This window comes from Passer domesticus, chromosome 3, assembly GCF_036417665.1.
Source record: "Passer domesticus isolate bPasDom1 chromosome 3, bPasDom1.hap1, whole genome shotgun sequence".
NCBI classification, from domain to species: domain Eukaryota; kingdom Metazoa; phylum Chordata; class Aves; order Passeriformes; family Passeridae; genus Passer; species Passer domesticus.
In genome coordinates, this window is record NC_087476.1 from 46,271,333 (window position 1) to 46,297,242 (window position 25,910).

At 37.4% G+C, this 25,910-nt stretch overlaps 1 protein-coding gene across 4 annotated transcripts in view; it reads right to left on the minus strand.

Annotated features, from left to right (window-relative positions):
• CDK19 (cyclin dependent kinase 19) overlaps positions 1 to 25,910 on the minus strand; it is a 119,117-nt gene that overhangs the window by 91,481 nt on the left and 1,726 nt on the right. For all 4 annotated transcript variants that reach the window (XM_064412930.1, XM_064412929.1, XM_064412932.1 and 1 more), the window contains exon 2: positions 8,358 to 8,433. In XM_064412930.1, coding sequence (XP_064269000.1) covers positions 8,358 to 8,433 — 76 coding nt within the window. The remainder of the gene's footprint in view (positions 1 to 8,357; positions 8,434 to 25,910) is intronic.

Consider the following 25,910-nt stretch of genomic DNA (forward strand, 5'->3'; position numbering starts at 1 on the left):
GAAGCTTTTTTAGGGTAGGAGCTTAGAGAAATCAAACCAAAATGGATCCAAGATAAAACTAGCAGACACAAAACCACCATATTGCCTGTAAATATTAAAGACATCTGGAAATAAAGGAAAGCAAGGGAAATATCACAAAAGGCAATGAGGTAAAAATGAAACTAATCTAATAAGCAAGTGAAAATATGGAAAGACAATAATAGTTGAGAAATAAACTTTGCAGGGGCCATGGGATGGAGTAAGTTCATTAGCACAGAAAGAAAAGGCAGGGACTCAATGTCTTCAAGAACTGGCAGTAGATCTCCCATTTTGTAACTGCCTCCAATCAAAATCATTCTACTGATAGCTTTTATTCAATATTCCTCATATTCAAAAAACTAGTAATTTTTTCCAGACGTATAGCCTGCCTGGACTACATTAACTTCAGTATGCTCAGGTGGTGGCATAGGAAAAAGCTCAAGGTCAAGTACACTTGTGGAATATTCACATACCCACAACTTGGTACATCCACAAAGTGCAGACAACAGGCAGGTTCCAGGGAGCATCCTGACACTGCAGTGACAGAGGAAGCATGAGCATGATGCTCTTTCTACAAGCCAGAAGCATTTTGCCAAATAGATGGCCAAATGGAGCAGAGCACAAGACTATGATGCGCACACCTTTCTTATCAAAATGCAAACAATGCATCACACCGTAAGATGCATCACAGAATTAAAGACACCAGGCTATGCACTTTGTGTTGTACTCTTAACTACAGTGTCAAAACAGGAAAGGCTTCCTGTATCTTAAAACTCCCATAGATTAACATCTCAAGTCATCATAAAGACAAGAAAATTCTCAGTAGGATACAGCAGAAACTGTATTTAAAAAGTGCTACTATTCAGTTTACCACAGAGGTTCACAAGAAAACAAACACCACACTAAAACTGTTCACATAATGCAATTCAATTAAGTCAATAAAGTTTTAGTAGAAGGTGACATTTTGCCTTCAATAACAAAGCTGACTACAATTTGCACACAAAAACTTGCAGAGTAAAATATGACTGCAGACTAAAAACACTATCCACGTAGTCATACACAGGGCTGAAGACAATGCCAGAAAATTCACTGAAAAAAAGCAACACTTAATCAAATTCCTATTTTTTTTTCTTCCAGTGATGATTTATTTGCAATCCAGTCATCTCTGTTCTGTATTAAATTTATCCAGTTTAGGCACTACCAATAGTATTTTATTTCTGCCTCACAGACTCCATGGGAGCCAAGAAGTCTCAGGCAGTTTATGGATCTGGGACACCAGAGAGACCAGTAAGGAGGACATTGTGTTGGGAGTACACTACAGAACCATCTGGTAAGGATGGTGAACAGCGTTAAGTCTTCTCTACAGCTCAGAGAAGTCTCTGGTCCACAAGCCATCATTCTTATGAGAAGACATCTACCTCCTTGTCATCCACTGGAATTAACTCAGTTAATTTTGGGAGGCTATCAGGAACAGCTTCTTGTTACACATACTGGAAGGGCCAATAAATGTAGCACACAGCTGTTCTCCAACAAGGCAGAATTAGCTGGAGATTTGACAAGGTAGCTTTGGCTGTTGCTACCATCAGCTACACCTGAGGATATTCAGCACAGAGAAGAGAAGGCTCCAGGGAGACCATCTGTGGCTTTCCAGTACTTACTACAAGGGGGCTTATAAAAAGGAGAGGGACTTTTTACATGGGCAGACAGTGATAGGACAAGGGAGTAGAATTTTAAATTTAAAAAGAGAGGAAAGATTTTTTAGAAGTTAAGAAGAAGTTCTTTACTCAGACAGTGGTGAGGAACTAGAACAGGTTGCCCAGAGAAGCTGTGAATGCCCCATCTCTCCCAGTGTTCATGGTCAGGTTTCAAACTCAGAGACATTTCCTCGCCTCATATGTTAGAATGGGGTAAAAGCTGTCTTTTTCTTCTTTTTAATAAACTTGCCATAGATGTACTGATATTGGTCTCCTGCTTTGAGCAGAAACTTCAAGAAAAGAAAAGTAACCTCTGCATGAGAAGTTGCAAATTTTGCATTTAGGAAAAGGAAGATACTGCTTTTAGATTTCTTTCTCCTCCGCATACTTTTTTGTTATTAAATTGCTGAAGGACATATCTGTAGTTAAGACAATGGAGCCAACTAGTTGCTTCAGATGATGCTCTACTTTTGTCCAATTTCTTGATATAAAAATTGTACTTCAAGCTGTGAAACTTTATTTCCATAAACACTACAGTGTATTTATGGGTTGATAGAAACATCAACTTAATTGATTAAACAAAAATAGCTTTATTCCCACATATTTACTACTTGTATACTTTTTTATTTAATGAAGTTAAGTGTTCTTTCAGATGCAATAAAATAAAGAAGACAAAAAATGTCCACAGAACCCTTCTGAAGAATAAGCAAAGCAGGAATTTAAGTACTCCCTTACACAAAAAGCATTTAAATTACACAGATTATACAAGATTAGACCATGTAATACAGAAAGCTCTTATTCTTCCTATGGCATGCAAAACACGAGTTGTCATGTAGCTGAACCAAAAAACCTTTTTCCAGCTGATTCACAATGCATACACACTTCCAGCCAACACATGCCTTAGCTCTCTAATAAAAATCCCTTCAAAAAAAAGTTTTTTTCACTTATTTCACTACCTCCAGCTATTCAAAGAGGGAGTGGAGTTTCAAAGTTTCCACAAACAATCTTTTCTAATTAGGTAGTAGAGAATTTACGGGGAAATTTTACATTGCCAAATGTTCTACTCATTTATTCTGTCTTGGCATGGGAAAAGAAGTCCTGACATTCAAAAGGAATCTCCCACAGCAAATGTGCTCAGGTACAGACTTTTTTTAAGCTTTTTTACTCAACCTTGCCAAAATCTACATAACTCTACACAGCAGCAAATACTGCAAGCTGCTGTGATAGTCATGGACAAAGAAAAAGTCAGTATAGCTGAAGCACAGAATTTGTACCTATTATGAAATTTTATGCAACTTGACTTGAAGAAAGCCAATGGCATTACAAATCTTCTAAGTGTTTTATAAATCCTGAAAAGTTACCATTATTCGTTGTACAGCTGACCTTTTCCATGTTACTAAGAGATGCATAGATAAATCAAATATGTTTAAGGCCAGCCTGGTCCACAGTCTCAAATTAAGTAACTTCATGTTTAGCTCATTTGACTAAACAGTTTCCAACCAGGGAGGTGAGAGCAGCTTGTTAATGATGTGCAGCACCTGACAAAGGTAAAAGCAAGTCAGTTTTACCAGCTCTACCAGCAAAACACAACGTGTCCCCCATGTCCCCTTGAGTCCCCCTGCCACGCTGCCAATGGCACCAGAGGAAACACGTGGCAAAGGCACAAAGTGCTTCAAGATGGAGATGGTAAGTCTGGCTGACTTCTTGGCTCAGCTTCAGCAGCACAACATCACAGCATACTCAAATGCAATAAGAGGGGGACACAACCCCAGAAGAACTTTCCACACAGAAAGGAAGGCTATGGACAGCAGAGAGGCAGAAAAGAACAAATACAGTGAGAAAGTGCCACCTTCAAGAGAGCTGACAAACACAAAGAGGTTACAAAGTGATATTATTTAACCTATAAGGCTTCTAAAACTTTGCCCACCCTCAGAAACCAAAGTATTTGTATGCTGTAGTACTTTGGAACATACACTGCATAAGTAGGCAAAAGGACTGAGAATGATTTGTGCATGCTACATTGTTCAACTGAGCTTTCAGTAACTCATTTAACATTATAGTCTGAATTTATTTTAGCCTGTACCCATAAATACAAGTTTGAATAACAAAGGCCAACTAATGCTCCCACTAGTGTGCCACAGCATACTGGCACCATTTCAAGGCCTCCCAGAAGGAGCAGCCTTCCCCAACAACCAGCACACACATACACAGGATGTGGCAACCAAAATGGTCACAGGACCCAGACCCAACATTCACACAGGGCAAAGCAGCATCAATTTAGGGCACTCAAAAAAACAGTAGGTTAGCAATGCTGGTTTGCGGCCCTGCTTCTCCCATTTAAATCATCTGCAACAGCCTGGTCTCTTTCCCCTACAGGAAAAAAAAAAAAAAGAATGAGCTATAAAACCACCCTGATAGAGAAAAAATGAATTAAGTTTAGAATTAAGGTTACTATTTATAAATAAGAAGGCTAGAGTTTGCAATTTATCCTCAGAAGAAGGAAAGTTCTTATTGGTGAGGGTGCAAAAAAAGCTAGAAAGGACATCTAAGTTGAACAAAGAACATCTAAGTCTTGACTCAAGTCTCTGGTTCATGTGAAACCTTTACTAAAGTCATTTCTGTCTTCAGACTGTGTTAGCTCTCTATGAGAATATTATGGAAGATACCATTAAAAACCTTACTAAAGTCAAGATAAACAAAATCTACAGCATTCACCCCATTCACCAAGTCAGAAATTTTATACAGGACAAATAGGTTGGTTAAGGATTATTTTCCCTTTGAAAATCTATGCTGACTACTTCCAATCACCATTCTTGTTTGCATGTGTTTGGAAATGGTTTCCATGAGGATCTGCTTCATCACCCTCCCAGCAACTAAGATGGAGCTGACCAGCTTGTAGTTCCCCTGATCCTCCTTGGAAACAGGAATGACACTTGTTCTCTTCCATTCACCATTATCTTTCTAAGATAACAGAGTAGTCTCATCATTAAATCCAAGCAGCTTGTGGGTACAACTCATGAAGTACCACAGACTTGTGTATGTCCAGTTCAAGTGCTCCCAAACCTGGACCTCCTCCACCAAGGCAAGGCTTCCTTCCTCATCTTGCTCTCTGGTCTCAAGAGCATGAGACTCCTGAAGGCTGGACTTACTGTTAAACAAAGAAAATATTACTTACTGAGACAAAGAAAATATTGAGTACCTTGGCCCCTTCCATGCTATTTCTTCCCATACAGCTGCAGACTCATGTTTTCTTTAGTCTTCTTTTTCATATTCATGTACTTGTAGAATCCTTTCTTGTTGCCCTTCTGGTCCCTTGCAAGACCCAACTCCATGTCAGCCTTGGCTTTTCTAACCCCTATTCTTGCAAGATCAAACAGCATCTCTATACTTCTCTTCTGCCTATCCTTGCTTCCAATTCATATATAATTCCATTTCATGTCCAGACTCAATAAAGAGCTCCTTTCTCATCCACACAGGCCTCCTGTTGCCCTTGCTTGCTTTCCCCCTTGCTGGGGTGGAACTTTCTTAAGTTTGGATGGGCTAATCCTTGAATAACAATTGCACTGCAGTTCTTCCATGCTCAGGGACAGGATACATATCCATATATTTACATTATTGGTGAATGGCACTGACTAAGAAAAGGCTTATGACTATTCTTTTTTTCTGAATTAAGTTTTCCCAAAATCCACAATTAAAAGTTTATAGTCTCTTTACTGTGAAAAACAAAGTCCTTGAATTAACTTGAATGTACTCTCACAGGAAGCGAAGTCTTTGGGACAAGAAATCTTAGATAAAACTATATTACCCTCATGCTTTTTGATACAGAAGCACCAAATTCCATTACTGCTACCTGTTTGCAGATATTTAAAGTCATAGCTTTTGGTTCTTAAGAAATGATGGCCAAGATATTCAACAGAAAAAAACAGCCTTAATGAATAATACTCCTCTGGTCTGTTTCTTGTGTCTCCACTTCTTGTTCTAAAGAGCTTACTTAGATAAGGTAAAGAAAAAATATAAAACAGAAAAGCAGCAGAATTAAGGTCTTCCTTTCAACCCACCTCAGGTTCCAAAATAAGCTAATGCAAGCCTGGAGCTGAAAGAAATGTCACATTCATTAACTAAATAATCATCTAAAAATAGAAACACTATTTCATTACTCCCATTCACATTTTACAGCTCTGTCTTCAAAAAATGCTGTTGCTTAAGTCAAGCAATAATCTGCCTCATAACAAGAACACAGAAATAGTTAGCATTTCAGTTATCTTCAGAACTCTTCCCTGAGTTACAGGGAACTAATTCTGTTTTTACACACACACAGAACTCTTTGAGGTATAAAGAGACCTTTCTAATACTTTCATATTCAATACAACAGAATTGGCTGAAGTAAGGATTCTTTAAGCAGGGATCACCCTACAGCTGAAATAAAGCAGCAATCACTTGCCACAGGAACCACTGCCTATATGATGTTTCTACTATATAAACCTTCTTCCAGAAAAAGCTCCTACAAATGAATAGTGGTAAGAGACACTTTATGGTTTTGAAGTCCTAAGCAAAGACAGACCAACTTGATTTGTAATGTCAGAAGAGAAGAGTCATTTGCCTTTTCCTTTAGGGAAGGCTAGCCACCAGATCCTATTATAGGTATCTATGCAATAAGACACACAAAATGGTCTTGGACTGTAAAACTAAATGCCTTTCAGTTCAGCAATATATTTCTTGAGTACAATGTCAAGTGTCTAAAGTTTACGAAACTATTAAAATATTCTGAACATACACAGAACCAGGTACACTGGTGTCCCTGCCATTTTCTCATCTTCCAAAGTGAGATTTGGGTTTGTTTTGCTGCTGAAGCAAAGGGGAAGGGTTAAGTGCAAAAAGAACTACTCATGACATTTTTTAAATGGCCTCTGTCCAGGCTGATAATCTTTATTTAATCAGTAAACATTACCCTCCTTGTCACCTATCTAAGCCTTTAAATACAAGATAAGCTATTGGTGCATTATTTAGAAGTCTGTTTCTTTTTAATGAAAATGCACTTAATTTTGACCATATGAAAAAAAAGTTGGTAATTATTTTTAAACTATTTCATCTTTACCTTTTTCACAATTCTAATATTTGCCCTGAAATTTCATTGAGGCAAATGCTGATGTGTTGCATTAGCTCAGGTTACAGAGTTTTACAATAAGGTTTGAAGAAGAATGAAATCTAACTCATGGAAGAATTACCAGAAGAACCACTGAAAGCAGTCAAGTAACTTACACAATAGATGCCAAAATTCACAAGCTGTACTGACCTTTGTATAAAGCTTTACTAATTAAAAAAAAAAAAGGGTGATGTATCATGGAGTTAAAACATTATTTGACACTCTCTCCTTCCTTACATTGTTTTGTCCAGGTAGACAGAACCATCTCTGTATCAAAGTGCTACCATGCCCACAGAAAAGTCTCCTTCAGACTAATCCACACATCTCCAGAGAATTTAAAATAAAGGACAAGAATCCAAGAAACAAAAACCCTTAAATAATGTCAAAAATTACTTTGTAGTACCAAGAATATAACCTAGTACAGAATGTTAAAAGAGGATTTCCTATTTCCTCCAATGGCAGAAATATTAGCAAAAGAAGGTCACTGGGTAAATCCTGTGTAAAGTGACTGACAGCAATGCAGCCACCTCTCAAATCCATGAGTGACCTTGACCTTATAGTGATAAGCACTTTAAAAGGACAGCAGTTTTATCTGTTAAGTCCCTTCATACAGAATCACCATGGACACTACACAAAACACAACCCAGTGCTATGTCCAGTTCATGGACACCATGAGTTCTAATGCCTCACGTTGCATTGCACATCTTAATGCTGTATTTCAGTGCAACACTACCAGATTATAAAAAGCTTTAGCCACAATCCTAAGATAGATTCAACAGCTGACTGCATAGTGACAGCAGCAAGACAAGGTAAATATTTAATCAAGCAAGTGCACTCCTTTTGCAATGCAAGAAATACTTGCATTACAAAATTCTACTCAGTATCCGGCATTTTGTCACCTTTTCAGACATAAAAAACATTTAAAAATCGAATTTTACCATTATTTACAAACACTTAATTTTTACCAAATTTGAAGAAATAATAGGTATATAATAAAAGACACATGTAATAAAAATATAATTAAAGCTGTTTTTCATTTTGTTATGAAATTTCCCTGTACTTAGCAAAACAAATTAAAAATTAGGAGAACAAACTGTTCTTGGATACTAAACAACAAGTCACCATTAGTCTAAAATAAAATACATTATTAGTAAGTGGACTTCAGATGGTAGTGTTTCAGAACCTTTCTTTCAAGTCATTTTAAAACCATTTCTTTGTAAATTAAGTCTTCATTTAGAAGTTCATGTTTATTTCCCTCTCAACACATAAAAGAAGATGAAACAAAATTATATCAGAAAGAGGCATTGCTGTTACCTGAAAAGAACTAAAAGAAAATTATGATTTTAAAAGGCTCTTTAAAAGGCTCAGATCTGAATAAACTTCCATGCTTGCATACTTTAAAGAAAACATTTGGATAATCTCCATGTTATTTAATTCTAGGAAAATAAAATACCTGTTGAATAATAATATCAGTAAAATTACTTTCATTTATATACACTTACTGCAATCTCTCTACAGGCCGACATGGATATCCCTGTACCTTCAATTTGCTTCAGTGCATACTCCTTTTCATCTTTTCTGTACACACATAAAAAAAAAAAAGAGAAAGAAAAATATATTTAGCTCTGACTTACATTACACCAATCAATATCAGTATAATGATGAAACACTTTAATTTGGTCTGGATCAAGAAGCTGAAAAGCCAATCTGCTTTTATGCATAAATTACACTGTGATATGAAAAGCAAGTTTTCTTTTAACAAAGACCTTACAGTTCCCAAACAAAAACTTCTTTATAAAAACTTGGTTAACTTATCCATTTCTCTCTGAAAACAGACAAAATATATGCAGATAACTGCAAACACAGAATTTTAGAGGACACTTTCTGTGAAATTCCAAGATACTGTCTACTACGGTGAAAGCACCGCAGTCGTATCCCATGCCTGGAAAATTCTCCTAGAAATATCTGGGAATGGCAAGCTTTCTTCTTGATTTTATGAGCTACTCTCAATCCACTTTTATTTCTGAAACACTACTATTTTAAACTAATTATATAATAAGCACTGGCAACTGACACATCCCTACAAAGCACATGAAATGCTGTGCTCTGATGTACAAAGCCAGAATATGAAAAAAGTTCAGCCCAAACACTGTACTATCCTTTTAAATAATCACAGCTTGAAGTGATTTATAGGGACCACTAAAAGAACAAGAAAAGGAGGTAGAACCTTGAAGCTTTCATGCTATAACAGAACCACCCTACAACACAGTTTTGCAGGATCCAGCTGTCAGGGACAGATGTTGGTAGGCACCAATGCCCACAGTGTTGATGCCCCTTTGCAGACTCACCAGTCAAAATTCAACAGCCCACAAGCCCCTATCGAAATTCCTTGTGGCATTTCTGGTAGATCTCAGTTAGCCCTTTTTCCACTCCCAAACCATTTTGTTTTGCCACACAGAAAGATTCTGAACTTGCACTTGATTCAGTCTCTCTGGCTTTGAACTCCAAGCCTGTGCCCTGCCAGCCTCAGCCTGTTTCCCACCTTCAACCAGACCCTCCTCCTCCAAAACTCATGGGATAAGAAGTGACTGAGTGGAAAAATGTGGGGACAATACAAGATAACTTGAAATAATAGCTGTCTACACATATTATAAGTAACACAGCAAGCATTATTCTCAGTAATTTTCAGTAGCAGCTAAATCCTCAATGCATGTCTATAATTAACACTGAGCTATGCTTTTTGAAATAAAATTTTAATTAAAAAAATTCCAGATGCTTTCCAGCTACACATGAAAATGTGTAACTTCACAGGTAATAAGATCACACCTTATAACTCAGGAATCGTTTCTGATTTTATTAATTAGTCCAAATTTTAAACAGTAAATAATAAATTATCATCCCCTCTTACACATGTTCATGCTATGTATGCAGAGGATTTCCATACACTGCAAAGTATCAACTCCATTAACTCAGGTTGCTTACAGAGACTGTGAAGACAAAATTATATTGTCTGTAGAACCAAAACCAACTCTGGACACAAAATTAATCATGGCATTTATACTATGGTCATGTTTAAACTATGCAGCACAAACAATCCTGTGCACAACTATCAGCTGGAATCCCAAAGCAATGTAGTCACTACAGCACTGCATTACATCCTTCTTTTGGCACATGTACTGAACCAGGCACAGGACCACACTGACACGGCTGCCCTTGAACTAGTTCTACATGCAAAGCATTGCATCCAGTTACTCAGACCTTCACAGAGTGAAGGTCACTGCAGAGACCAGGCATGACACTTGGCACACACTGCCTTCAGCAGCACTGCTCAGTGCCACCGCCACGGTGAGGCTGTCAGCCTTGACAGACAGCCACTCCATGTAGGACCTCAAGGTACAAATGAGAAATTATGAAAGGTATTTAAAAAAAAACCCCAAGCAATTCAACAACCTAAGGTATTACAGCATGTGGGAAAAGGAGGCAGTCTTAATAAGTTGCAACCCAGATAGTTCTAAAACATTAGGTTTTGTAAAAAATGAACAAAAACAGGGATAATGAAATGCTTATTTATAATAAATTGGTGGCAAGGATAAGGACCTCCAAAGAAATTGCATTCTTGACCTGACAATTTTTTTTTTTTTTTTTTTTTACCAGCAGCAGGTTTGGAATTATAAACACGGCCTCCTTTAGATACCATTTACTTGCTTTGGCAGAAATGCAAGTCTATACAAATACTTTTCCAAAGTTAGCTGTCCTTATTATAGAAATATAATAGCTAATTAAAGCACTTTCCAAAAGATGTCCACCAAGTGGTATTCTAGCTAATAATATTTTCCATTCAAGATAATTTGAAAAAGAAAGAAGTCTATTCAAAACTTCAAAAGCAAGTCAGCCAGTGTAATCTGATGAAACAAACAATTCTGGTTATTCAGTGATGTGTCCAAAGAAAAGAACACATAGGTACTTTATTAGCTATTTCCCCACTTGTAAGAATTCAATAAATAATATCAAATGGTGTGTGTGATAGGTGAGTACACTGTTCAACTCCCTAAAGAGCAATGCTCTCATTAAATACTTGAGACAGGGAGAAGTACTTATATTTCATTTCAGAAAAACTCTACTGAGCTCTGAACACATTTCAAGAAACTGTAGAGAATTACACAGCAGGGAAGTTTTTATAAATCCATTTCTGACAGATCCTATATCAGCACATTTTTTTACTGGAGCAAAGCAAGCATGATCATGTTAACACCAAATCCAAACAACAACCACAAACCACACAGCTCTGGTATGAGGCAAAAGACACCCATGTCAGGGATAGCCAGGCAGAAAGCAGGGTCTCTGCCCACAACCATTTTTATCTGGTCTGCAGAAACACTGTCTCAGGAACAGGTCAACTAACTCCAAGGTCTTAACCTCCAGACTGAGTTTGTCTGAGGGCAGGAAGCAAGTGGCACAGATCAAGGTTTAATCAAGCAGGTTGTATCAAACAGCCACCCCAGGCTGATGGTGGCAATGTGTTCACTAATCTAAGCAAAAAACCTAGCAAAGCAGAACTCAAAGGGAAACCATGCTTTAGGAAGCTGTGAGTTAACAATTTTTTATTAATGCTTTTAAAAATTGATGCAGAAGAATTTGCCTGATAAAACAAGCACCACATCACACCACTACAAAGCTTCTGTATGCTGCAAGCTCCCTTATCCAAAACTAGGGGTTAAAGATCAAAATCAGCATTGCTTCTGGTTTCAGAAATATTACAATTCATGCTGTTCTAAGAGAGATTCACTTTTTACCAAAATTAAACTGCCAATATGAGATACTGCCCTCCTGAAAACTTTCCAACTGGTACTTCAGACTGCCATAGGCAGCACCAAACACAAAGGTCCCCATGTTATCAGTACTTGCATGCCAGCATGTATTGAGAACATTCCTCCACTATAAAAACTTGGTCTTCAAGTTTTTCTCCCTGACAATAAATATCCTTGAGGTTACTGTCAATATTTTAATTGGCACTACGCAAAGGAACACTCTGTCCTCTTGCCCCAAAAAATTGTACTCAGTGGTGGATGTCTAGCTGCAGTACTCAATACAGAAAACAAAAATACCATTATTACTTCTTCTGGGTAACACTTTCAGTTTCCATTTTCCAAATGCTTTGGAAAGAACAAAGTACCAAATTCACTTTTTTAAAAAGGTAGCTCAGAAGATTTAGAATAATTACAAGATTTCAAAGGAGCTAAACTGTCTTAACTACTGCAATTGTACTTCAGAGACCTCCCATAATATGAGAAACTACTTTACAAACAAGTGAATGGAAAACTAGAAACAACTTGCCCAAGACCATTAAAAAACCAGGAGGATTTGAAAATAGTGCATGGTTCAAACAATTGTTTTATCCCAATTATTCAAATTTGAAAACTTTCAATAATGGTCTCTCTTGAATTCACAGATAATTTAACATACATCCCAACTTCAGAATTAATTATCCACATCAAGGAATTGGCTTGAAAGACTGCAATCACTCTGAAGCTAGAACTGTGACTATCACATCAGTTAATACAGATATTATCCTTACTGTATATACTAATAATAGCTGCCTTAAATTAAGTGCACAATACCATAAATAAATAATAATTAAAGTGCACATTTTCTTAAGAAAAAAAGAAAACAACTGTGCCATAAAACCATTTCAAGACTTAGCTAGAAAAAAAAAAAACTAACAGAAAAGAACAACAATTCACCCTTTTAACAACACTAATGGAATTCAAGTATTTGAGATTTTGTAGGACCAAGCCTGGGAACACCATGGAGCTCAGTGTCCTTCACAGTACTGCCTGGAACACAATGTCCATAGGGGTATCTGGTTACATTCTGATCACTTTGTTTAATTGCTGCCCTACAGCATTAAGCTAATCACTCAGCAGGAGATCACAAAGAGTTGCAAACATTTTTCCCCGGAGAAAAGGCAAAACCATGACACTGAAGTGCAACTAGAAGCTAACTGAAAACCTCATCTGGAACACGGCAGCCAAGCCACTAAACAGATCATGCCCAGCACTGGTTACCCTAGGCAAGCTTCTCATGGATTTAATTCTGTACGTAGCACATGGCCATAGCCCTTTACAAAGGTAACAGTACCAGAAAATGGCTGACTGGAAAAAGGGACATAATCCTTTCCAAAAAGTAGTGAGTTCTTGTGCTTTAGTGTTTTTCTGGACATAGAAGCGGTCACTATGCCAAAAGAATTACTAAATCAAAAAATCTACACATGCTGTCTCTAGGGTGCATGTTCTTTACCAGACTAGGAAAGTAATTTTCTTTTACCACTATCCTCCAAACCTATCAAGTCTTATCCAGTCAGCAGCTCAGCCAGCTCATTTTCATCCATGTGACAACCAGTCACAAAAGACAGAGGCTGTGAATCTACAGATTGATCTTAATTTTTTTCTAGCCAGCAGTATACACTGTATTTCAATGCACTTCCACTAGTTCATTTTGAGACTTACATAAGAAACTCAAAATGTGAAACAGTAAGGATGGTAAGCAGAAATTTGAAAAGAAATCCCTGAGCACATCAGCCCTTTAAAAGGTTTGTCTTTCTTCACCTTCACAGGCAGCAGCTAAAACTTCACAGCAGCTACAGGCTGCTCCTACAACCCAGACAAGTTCACTATGACTTGAACTACCACTGTCTGGTTTTGGCCATGAAAAGAACGGATGAAACCAGCAGGTGTGCACCTCATTCTTCTGCTGTGAAGAGTTTCAGTAATATCTGTGGACTGCATAGCTGGCCTCTCTGCTGATGCATCCCCAGAGGTTTGATGGGAACTTTCTTGGTGTTGCAAACAGAACATCACATGTGTCAGTCACAGGAAAGGACTTCTCATACAGAAAGAGCAGACATGTGTGTCATCCTGGACCTGGGCTTCCCTCTCAGTAGCAGTGTTGCAAAATATGGAATATGCAACATTTTCTTAAGAAAGGATGCTCTTTAATGTATGATTTTTGCATACTTTCAAGCTTTATCAACAAAATGGGAGATGTAGTCTGTGAAACAGACAGCAGCCCACAAGCTCTAAGTGATGTGCGGGTGTTAGAAAGACAAATTACTGGTTGGTAGAATTGTCTTGCTAAGCTTTAGGGCCTGGCAGGTTTCAGTGTGAGATCACACCCAGAGGGATGTTAACAAACTTGGGCAGAAGGATGTACCACTGACAGCAGACACAAAGAATGCAGAATTTATGGGCCACAAGGACATGGGGCAGAACCCCCAAGATCAGGAAGAAACAAATAAACCTTACCCAGCAACTGTGCTGAACCAGCTGTGACTGGGCAAAAGGTAATTCTGCAGAGGGAGATCCCAACCACAGATCATTGACCCAAAACCCATCGGCTCAAGAGAAGAGAAATACCATGGGACTGATTAGCATAAGAAGCAAGAGAATAATTAACTAATAGAAGATAGAACACTAATTAATACAAGAGTTATGTAACATGTAGCCAATGAACACTAATTCATTTGTTTGCTGACATGTATAAATAGCAAAAGGTGTTGATAGTTCTTGTGCTTGATTTGTGGATTCCACTGGGCACCCAGACTTGCAGAACTCTGAAAAAAACCCAAAAAAACCCAAACCAATGTCTCTCTCAAGTGTGTAGTTATTGGCTTGTTGCCCACTGGGTTACAAAACCAATTCTAGTAGACAACAGTAGGGTGCTAAACCAACCTCCCCACCAGGCAGTAGCCATTCAATCTTTAAAAGCCGAGCTTCTATCTTATCTGAAACATCTACAAGTAAACTTGAGGAGTGGGAACAATGCAAAAAACTTACATCAAGCAGGACAATCTCAACTACACAATATTAAAAAGAACTAGAGTGAAAATAGAATGTCCAAGGCTGATCAAGGTAAACAAAAGGAAAAAGCTTTTTGGAATGGAGACAGCATGCTACAGTAAACACTGCAATCCAGATTTTTGGTTTCGTTTTCTTTGTCTCAAGTCCTTACAATCTCCATTTTCAAAAAGTGGCTTAAGTGCTTCTCAGCTCCATTGGTGTCACTGCCTGATGATGCCTACTGAACTCCTCTCACTCCAAACATCAGATGACACCAGATAGCTCAGAATATACACAGAAAAACACTAGGCAGCAGCACTTTTCTCTATCTTCTGCTACCCATTAAACTCTTCAGAACAACCTAAGAACACATCCAAAGGCAGAAATTTGTGTGTCATTTTAGTTGTTACTCTTCTCAAAATGCAGCAATACCAAATTCCTGAACGCTGTATAGTTTACTACCCTATTTTTCAAAAATTGCTAATGTCATTGACTTGCCAATGTCAGGCATAAATGCATGCCAAAAGAAGGCTAACTCAGGAATCATAATTCAATCTGTGAATGTTTTAAATAATTAGGTTTTCTCTTGGTTGGTTGGTTAAAAAAACCTTTCAAGACAATAGAATTTTTTTTTTGTTGAAATTAGCATTCTAAGCTTAAGTCTACTATAAATTGGCAGAGACATTCAAATACAGAGCAACTGATTACTACAATTAGGCTTTTTGAAAAGATACCTGACTCACCACATACACTTTGAAAAATAGGCAGAAGAACCATTACATGCAGTTTTGCCTTCTGGAAAATCTGCCATGTTCCAGTCAGACTAAAAGAGTTCATATTAAAAGTACCAACTGCATCATATTATTAATAGACATTCTGTGTTATCATAGCACCTCCTGAGAAATTGAAACAGATTTTGCTTTATAACCTGCAGAACAACCTCAAATGTATCTCTAAATCCCACTAGTGATATGGCTATCCTTCCCCTTGTTTATTCCTCTGTAAACCAGTTTATGAACTCAGGGGGAAACGTGCATGCTAAAGAACAAGGCAAGTTCTTAAAGTGATGCTAAGCTACTTGTCATTAAACACAATGCCCTTGACATTGCCTGCTTCCACAGAGCCTCACAAAAGATGCTGAATACCTATAAATCCCCCACAAACTTCACCAAACATAAATGATGCATTCTTCATGCATGAGGAGACAGCTGATTAAAAGGACAAAAGTTAATCTGAGCACTGATAAGGTTTTCTGTCATAAAATAAAGATGCCTTTTCCCAGCTATGATTTCATTAGACTGGGAGTGGGGAGTAGAGGTCTCTTAGTATCAATGTGAGGAGACTAAAGTAATCCACTCACACCATTACACATAACTTAACCATATGCTCTTCTTTTTACTCCAGTAATTTCTAATTCAGAAATGTAAAAGCAAATCTTTGTAGCACAGATAATTCGAAATTGTTGTTAACAGTTAGAAAGTATTTCACATCACAGACAGTCTAAGATCTATGTAATACCAGACCACTGGAAATCTTAGTAACCTAATAAATTAAAATTTATCCTTTACACTATAATAATAAAACTTTGTATATGCAAGGAAAGAGAGCACAACTTCAGTCATTATCACCCTCACTCCAAATTTATTGATGAAAATTCAGAGACCTCAACCAGCTATAGGGTTGCTGCCATTGCTAAAATTAGACTGATTCCCAAGTATCTGGAGTGACTGAGAACTGTGAATTTCATACAAGTACATTCATAGCAGATTGGGGTAAGCAGACTTGACAGCCTGTTTGTAAGGGTAAAAACTAAAGTGTTCGCATTAAACTCTGAAAGCTGTAAAATTATTCTGCTGCTCCAGGTAGCTCCTTCCAGCATTTGCTATATTTAGGTAGAAGAGAGAGCTGCATCTGATTTTATTTCTTTACAGACATACAGATAATGAATAGATTTATGAAATATCTCTCTGCCTAAAAGCATACCACATATGAGGACTTGCTATCTTAAAACAAGGAACAGCACCAGCAAGGAGAAAAATAACACTGAAATGAAGAGGAAAAATTCTTATTTGCCAGCAAATTACGTAACAAGATCATAAAAATAGGGTGCTAAGACAATGACAAAAAAAAAATCTGCCATTTGCTTCATAAAATCATTAAGAAGAATTCTTGTGGCTAACTATAAATGTGAAGAAATGAGCTGTCTGGTTTTGGAATTTTTTAAGCCCTAAAGTCCCTACACCATCCAGCTTAATGTGCATCACAGCTCTATGTAGTGCTAAATCTGGCTAAATACTGCAACTTTGATAGGTGGGAAATTACTATCAAATCACCAATAGTAGGAAGCCTGTACTTTGGGATTGTTTTTAGCAAGAACATGTTTCAAATACCATGTGCAGATTTTTTTTCTAAATCCCTATGATGCATTATGTTTGCCTACAGCAGAATAAGCAGAATTATTGATTCAATGTAAAAGAGGGGAGGGCAATGGCCTAAAAACTGCAGTTACTCAGTTTTCCTTTTCTGACTCATGATATAATCAAATGCTTCCCCTAAAGCACATGAAAGCCCAGATTTATCAGAGATCTATCATAAATTTTCTGTTCTTTTCCTTCAGACTTCCTAACTCTACAGTGAAACCATCAAAACCATGTACAGTGAAATGATAAATTCTCAAAGGCAGACTTACATGAAATCTTGCTAACACAATGTGGGTGTAATTCTTAGGTGGTAAATTAGCCTTCAGGTACTAAGGCTGCACCCAGATCATGAATAAGAAACAAGACCCAAATTCCATATAGGCAGAGTAGGACAGAGTGAGACAGAGCACATTTATTACAGCTGAAAAGTTGCAAAGTTGAAGCAACTCCCTCACAATAAACTAGAAGGACTAGAATGAAACTTCATAATGTCACCCCAAGGTCTAATTTAATTCAGTCTGAAATGTAAAAAAATTATAATTTTTGATTTATTATTTTTTAATGGAGCATCTCCACTTTTTTTCCTCACTTCAGTGTCAGGACACGAGGATTTCTCAAAGACAGAAGTCTCAATTCCAGCCACTAAGACAACCTTGCTATGCCTCAAAAACAAACAAGGTCTTTAGTCAGCTATCATATCTGTTCCTGGGGAAAGGGTGGGGCATTCTGCTTCCTTTGAATTTTAGAGCTTCATGTCCCATAATCAGAATAGGCTTCTGTCACAATCTGAGGTTTAAGAACATCACTTGATGAAGTTTTATGCTGGTTTTTCCCCATCACTGAAGTGACACTAGAAGTAGAATAAATGGTATTCGACTCATAACAAGTCTTTCGGTTGTTCTGAAGGTCAAGTTAAATTTGGCAATTTGTCTACCTCTGCTTCTCATTTGAAGCATGACAGAACTGGGCAAAGGAACAACTGGTTATCCAGTACAATGACTGGTTTTAATCAAAAGATATGAACATAAGCTAACTTTGAAGTCTACAACACCCTTGAGAACAAGGCAACAACTGATACAGAAACTCCGTTTTAGGAATAGACACATTCAAAGACATGAGCTGACACCCACTCTCAGCTGTGCTGACGCTAATTAATGCAAGCAACAAACACAGCATTTTTGAATGTGCAAGGTGTTAAATCTTAGCATGAATCCATGGTAATTCATTATCAACACAGGTGACAATTTTCTCTAAACACCTCTGAATTTGCAGAATTCATTACTTATAAGAAGTATCTCTCTCAAAATAACCAACTTCAGAGCCAAACACACTGCTAGAAATGTCACACACGGGTGGCCCTTGTATCTCTCCAGGCTCTGATGCCCCACAACATCACCAATGAGGTGGGAAAGTCAAGGACAAGCGGAGGCAGAGCTGAATCCCAGCACAACCTGTGTGAATGCTTCCAAGTGCTCTAATAAAGACAGCAAAACAAAGGAGGGACAAAAGAAGCAGAAAACCTTCCGGCCACACAAAAAGGATTTATGCTTCCTTCAAAGCTAATGCATGAGGAAAGCAGATACATTGCTTCAAAACAGTGAAGCATAATTCCAGATGCAGTTTCCATTCCAGCAGATTCAGCTTCTGCCTCTAACTATTGCCTATAACTCTTATTTTCACTTGACTGCAAAAAGAAATCAATAGCATTTTCTACTTAAGTCAGCACACAGTGAACAAAAAAAATAATCATACTGCACACGAGGTCCACTTTATAGGAACATGCTTAAAGCCTCACTGCATCAGACTGTCCCCATGTTATATCTGTGCTTTTATTTAGCCCAGAACCTTGATACTTAACTGAGCAACCTGACATTCCCAGCACACACAACAAGCTATGGCCATTGCTCTGCTTAATGGAAAGCCTAGCTTCAGTGTGGTTTCATCTACAAAATAAACAACTGTAGAATATTTCAGGACCACGAATTTTGTAGCAAACAGATGACAACTGAGGAGAAACAAGCAGTTATACAGTGGCCTCATTTGAAAATATTGTTTTAAAGATTGTTAAGCCCAGAAAAGACAGCAGCAAACATGAACATGAATAATGCTCTTCAGGGATCCACTCTTCTAGTAACCTCAGCTTTTTCAATCTTTGTCACAATCAGAAAAGTCAGTTGTACTTTCCAATAAGGTAAAATGAAATAATTAAATAATAAGGGATAAAAAACCCTAATCACAACACACGAACCAAAACCCACAACCCACACTTAGAGACACCAATTTTGTAAATGTTAGTTGACAGTATCTCCACAACACTGCTTCCCTCCAGTCTTATTAGACACACTAGTATTTCATAAACACTCTCAAACTAACTCCCACCGATAAATGAAAGGATTGTACTTCCACAGAAAAGTCTGAAAAATGTTAACAAAAAATTCAGATATAGAAGTTAATTTTCAGTTGAGTTAAAGACTTTCACTGGACTTGGTCAACAAAAAATTTTGGTTTAAAATATTTCTGCACTTTTTTCTTCTTGAATCTGTTGAGATAGTGAACTTCACAAGTGATACAATGATTTCTAATATCATAACAACTAGCATTGTTATCTGTCAGTCATCTAACTTATAGTCAAGCAAATGTAAATCAAGCTCCCAGAGCTGGGAGGTATTTTATAAACCTATATTATTTAGAAAACATGAAACTCAAGTCAAGTCAAAACAATAAACTTCTTGTGTTTGCTACACAAGTAGAAACTGTTCCTCATTTCCTGAAGTGGCATACTAAGTTAGCCAATTTATTCTAAATGCAGTTGTCCTGGACCAGTTTCAACATTCCTTCAAGCAAATGCGCTGTTATTGAAACAAATAAATCTTTTTTAAGTTCTAACACTTTTTTGCAGTAAAAAAAAATAAATAAAATAAAACTGTGGTGTATGTCAGTTCTCAAATGCCAGCAAAGGAGCTCAAAGAACGACATATCTTTGGAAGCAGAATGTAAGAGCTGCCTATCACTGCTGCTAACAATCCCTCCCCGATGACACACGTAGAGAGCAGCTCCTCCTGGACCCAACATAAAGCAGCAGCAAGCACACACAAACAGAGTCACTTCTGAACACAGAACTCAGCTGCTACAAACAGGGGACAACAGCATCTTCTGACCAAGTCTATGCAAGCCATGAGCTTGATTAGGGCCACAGAAGAGCAAGCATCATTTCAGAAGGTATTTTCAAAACATAGGTGAAAATTTAATGTTACTGGTAAATCTCTAGTGCAATTTGGTTAGGACATTCCACAGAAACTTTGGTTACTTGTACAAACACATCTGCAGCATTACGAACCACAGCAGTTTCTGGGGCTTCAGGGGTTTTGCTGATTTTTTGGTTTCTTTTCAAATCATACATGATGTAAAAATACTCATGTTGAAAATAAATTTATGAAAAACACCTCTATACATCTACTTACAATATACTTATAATAATGTTAGATTGGATTACCCAGAAATACAACATATTAAATTGCTAAGTCAAGCAGTTCACAAGAAGCATTTAGTTTCTGACCTAGTCCATGATCTGTCTTGCTTTGCACCCTATTACCGGATGGGGGGCTGAAAAGAAACTCTTATTCCCATTGAACCTCTCACTTCCTTTTCCTGCAGCTCTACTGGAAAACTCTTAACCCCCTCACTCAGAAACAGGAACCTTCTTGCCCTCTTCATTTCTTTATCAAAAAAAAAAAAAAAAAAAAAAAAAAAAAAAAAAAAAAACACTAAACTTTGAAAGTTCTCCTTTCACATCTTATGGGCTAATTTAATTTATGTACAATTCTTTCTTTACAAGCTTGGGAAAAACTTATCTGTTTCTCTCAGACACAACCCCTTCTACATCTTACTGACCTCCTTTCTTCCTCAAGCTGCTACCACCACCACACCACCAAAAGATGATGATGCACTTCACAGCTCATTTCAGTACCTAGTTTCAGGGAGAGTAACAGAAGAAATGACAAAATAGCCATGGGAGAAACCATATGCAAGATTCTGTGTGAAGCACTAAAAATTACTCATCACCACTTGCACTCTCCTTTTGGGCAGGAAGCAAATCATGGTATAGTTGCAACAGCAGCTCTCATTAAGGCACAGATATGAAGTACTAATTATCTCTTCCTAGATGGGGACTTTTCTATTAGAATGCATAGCAGTCAACTAGTTAGACAGGTTTGGTTTAGTTCTGCTGCTCCTTCTCACACATACTGAGAGCATTCAGTGGTTAAAAGGTATTTTCAGGATTTGCAAGTAAATCTAGTATTTTGGTTTTCTTTGCTTTTGAGAGATTTTAGCAAGGCATAAACACCTTTAACCATTCTACCTTCCTCAAGATAAGAAGTTTCATCAGGAAAAGAAAAAATATGAAAGTGGAAAGCAAACCACAGGTTTTCAGATACTGATAAGAGATTTTCCTGCAGAGAGAAGTAATTGTTTAAGATCAAATACACTGCATTCTGACTTCAGTCAATAGTTCTGTGATTTAGCCTGTCACAGGTTTATATTAGTAAAAGCAACTACAGCACAACACTCAAATTACTTATGTTCAAGGCAATGTCAAAAAGAGGAAATAAGAAAATGTAAATATATAAATTATTATAGATTTTCAAATGTCTTTCAAGTATCAACTTGCATTGGTAAATAATATTCCAGTTTCACATTCAAGAGAGTATAATCCTTGCCACATCAGTGAGCTGCTTTCCTTTTAAGAGTAAATGCAACTGCAGTACACAGGTACTCATTCCCCTGACATTTTGCCACCAACGCTGATCATTTGCAGCATTTAGCTAACTTGAGTGCAAGTTTCCTCTCCTGACAAACCCCTGCTATATAACTTAAATTATTTAAGTTTTACAAAATAAGAATATGGGGAGAACAATACACAAATTAATTGCTACACAAATACTGATTTAAGAGATCAAGCAGATTACCTTTACCTCTTCTACACTTTCAGTTTTCTACTACCACAGTGACCTGAGCCACCACCTTGACCAGATGCAACCTCTGAAAATATAGTATTAGCAGAAATGCCAAATACACTAAGCTGCTCCAACAGAAATTCTGTTTTTCCAACGGAGCCATGCCTCATAGCAGATTTTTTTTTCTCTCTCTTAATCAGTATTTTTCTACTTCTGCTTCAAACAAAAAATATTTATCAAATAAAAAAACTAAAACAAAGGAAAATTGACATGGTCACAACCACAAGCAGCATTCCTGTGTTAAGATTATATACTTGCCTTGGCCCTACACTTCATCCTTCTTTGTCTCCCTATGTCCTACCTTTCATAGAACTATAGAACGGTTTGGGTTGGAAGGAATTTTAAATACCATCTAGTTCCACCCTCCTGCTGTGTGCAGGGAAACCTTTCATGAGTCCAGGTTGCTCAGAGCACCATCCAGCCTGGCCTTGAACCCTGCCAGGAAGGGGGAACTCAGCTCTTCTGTGGACTTGGAAGCTGTGAATTAAGAACCTTACATTAAAGATTCTGCACACCAGGGTCAGTCCAAGGAGGAAAACACACTCCTCTTCAGTTACAAACTTATAGTACTGAAAAATAGGGGTAAGAAGAGGAAAAGACTATTTCATTTGTCTTCCTCTTCCTATGCCTGTGTTCCACAGTGATGTTTCTGGACTTGCATCACTGTTGTCCAGTTTTCAAAAGGGAATTCCGTTTGGCAACTAAGGTGAAACCTGGTTTATACCAACTCTCTTTTGAAAAGTTACAGGTGCAGCAACAATAAAGCAATCTGACAAGCTACAAAAGTATACTACTAGAGTAGCATATACAGTCTTGGTTTAGCTGATACATTGTAAGTATGGGGCAGAGCCAAACCTTTTATATCCCCCGAAGAATAACATGGCAGGAGGGTTCACCCAGCAGCTCCAGCTACTGAGCTGGCAGTGAGCCTGGGAGCTGCCCAGGGTACAAATCCTGGCCCTTCCACTGCCATCGATTTGAAAGCTGATCACTTCATGTTTCTGGCATTCCTTCAGCAACAAGATTAAAAAGCACATACTTGCTTTTTGAAAGGTGTTCTAGAACATACAGATTAAATTAAAATTACAAATTTATTTTCTCTTTCCAAGTAGCTATATAGGTAATATTTATAAGAACCTTTGTTTCCCAAATGCATATAGTGAGTCAAATGAAAAATAAAACAGCCCTAGATTGAGAAAAAGCAGCACCTCGATTGTTTGTTTACAGGTAAGCAGAAGCAGCAATAAATAGAAAGATCGTATTTACATGAAGATACAGCTTTTGCAAGTGTTGCATCTGCTGTTGCTGCTACAGAATGAAGAACAGAGTGGCCTATTTTCTACTTGACTCAAGTATCCCACTATTCCCTGCGCTCCTGACTAACCAGCAGTGGTGTCTTTTCAGCTTGCTGACTCATGCAAACTTCCACCTACGAGTGGACTGACATCCTGGTGAAGAAATACTCTGTGGTGGCCTGGATTCAAAGACTGATTCTGTCAAAAAAATAAAAAATAACTCGGGCATACACAACAAACAGAATTTCCAAACCTCACTCATCCTAAAACTTGCCCCTCATATGAGGAGGAGATACAAGAACTGAAACAACTAAGCACAACATTGTAAATGTTAAAATGCGATCAAAGAGGCAGCAAGGAACGTAATGAGGAGAGGTAAGGCATGAAACAAAACTACATTTTCCTAACCATGACTGGAAAAGTTGCATTCTTTGCTTTACTAGACAGATGTGAATGTGTCCAAAAAAACACTCAGCAAAAGTCAACATGATGCTTTGAAGCAATACAAACAAACGGTAACAGATTTTCCAGCTACATAAAGAGCTAAAAACCTAATATTGATGACTGAATTGCAGTCATGAGGCTTATATCATGATTTCCCCCAGAGTCCGGTTTTAGTGTACATGAAATAAAGGAATGGACGTGAAATGAAGGACTTATATAAATATCTATTTTCTACACCTTCAGGACTACAAAGGTATTAATGAAAGTTCTGTAAACCCAGGTACCTAATTTAGCTAAATATATAACACAACTAGTTCTTCCAGACCTCATCAGACCATACAAACACTACTGAACTAAACAGAAGCTGCAGCTGCTCAAAATCTCTAAAAACCAATGATGCAGTGCATTCAAATGTAACACCAACATTGTTCAAATCTGACTATTTAAAAAAGAAAAAATCTTTTAACTTTCATAGAAACTAGTCAGCTCACTAGAAACATGCCCAAACAATATTCTACTCTAGGCTGAAAAAGCCAAACTAAGCTGTTACTTTGTCAAAAAACTGCTTTTATGCACAAGCCATTCACAGAGATCTAAGCAACACAACCACTTTTTCTGCAAGCATTTTATCGAACAGCTTGCCAAGCTCCATATAAACACATTTTACTATTTCATAAAATTCATATGCCAACTTTTTGAAACATGAAGTGACAAGTTCTCGGTGGAATTTCTGCAGAGCTACAAGGTTCTTATTGCCCTCAGCCTCCTGAGACTGTAAATTAACTACATGAAGCAAGAAGCCAGAATCTTTCTCTTTTACATAGGAATGCCTTGCAGATTGGAAATACTGAAACAGTCTGCAATCAGCTAAAGAAGAATTCCCTTACACGAGGCTCAAAAGCCCCCAGTGATCAGCACACAACAAATATGCACCACTGCTAGATTTCTTTTGCTAATTTCTGTCACTAGGGACCCCTTAAATGTCATAACTAATGCTAAATATCCTCCAACTTGCAGATATACTTTGGCTATGTGTTTACATAAGGAAGTCATCTCATATTAATGATTAATGGTTTTAGTTGTTTTCTAATTTTTTCCTAAACTGTTCACATCTTTCTTTCACCCAATGACCTAAAGTTACACGAAATGAACTATAAGTGAACTCACCAATGCCATAAAATGAAGACCAAGAAAAAAGAGAAAAAAAAGGCCACTTTCCAAGCTTCATGAAGTAAAGCCTCTGAGTATATAGTACAGTTGAATTTGTGCCATGTTATATTACATGTCAATCTATCTGACAGCACTGAAACTTTGCACTTCCTTTTACCAGTTAGTTGTCTTACTGCTCAAGGTCTCCCTTTGATTATTCCCAGCTCTGACACATTAGCTATCTTTTTATCATATTTACTTTTGCTTTACTACCCATTTGAATTTGTCATATTATTGTAGGGATTTTGCAGACATGTTCTTTATAGTGCTTTGTAGCAGCAATGTAATTCCTGTGATAGCTTTCCTTTGCAGATGATGGAAATGAAAAATGTCTGGTTTCAACCTGCATCCAATTTATTTCTTTCTTTCGTAAAACAGTAACCCAAAGCTCTGCCTTTATTTATGCTGTTCTTACAAGCAGCAATTTTAGGCTTACTATATCAAAGAACAGCAACAAACATTTAACTAGCCTTTTTGGTGGTTTTATTACTGCTTCCTTTCCTTATTACCATTTTCTTCCTATCCCATGTATGTTTTACATGCGCATATATATATATATATATATACACACACACATACATATAAATTAATACTTAGGAAAAAGAAGCAACCATGATCACTTAACCCAAAAATACTGGAAGAGCTCAGTGGCAGCTGTAATACCTGGAAAAGCTTTGATATTTCAAGTTAGCTATGCTCTAGTATTCCTAAGGCTGCAGAGCAAGCTAGTCAGAATCAGAGCTCATTTCCTGGTATTTAATCCTTCACTGGAATTAGTGTCTACCTTTCAGTTATTAATCACTTTCATACTACAACCTCCTAATTCAGAATTTAAAT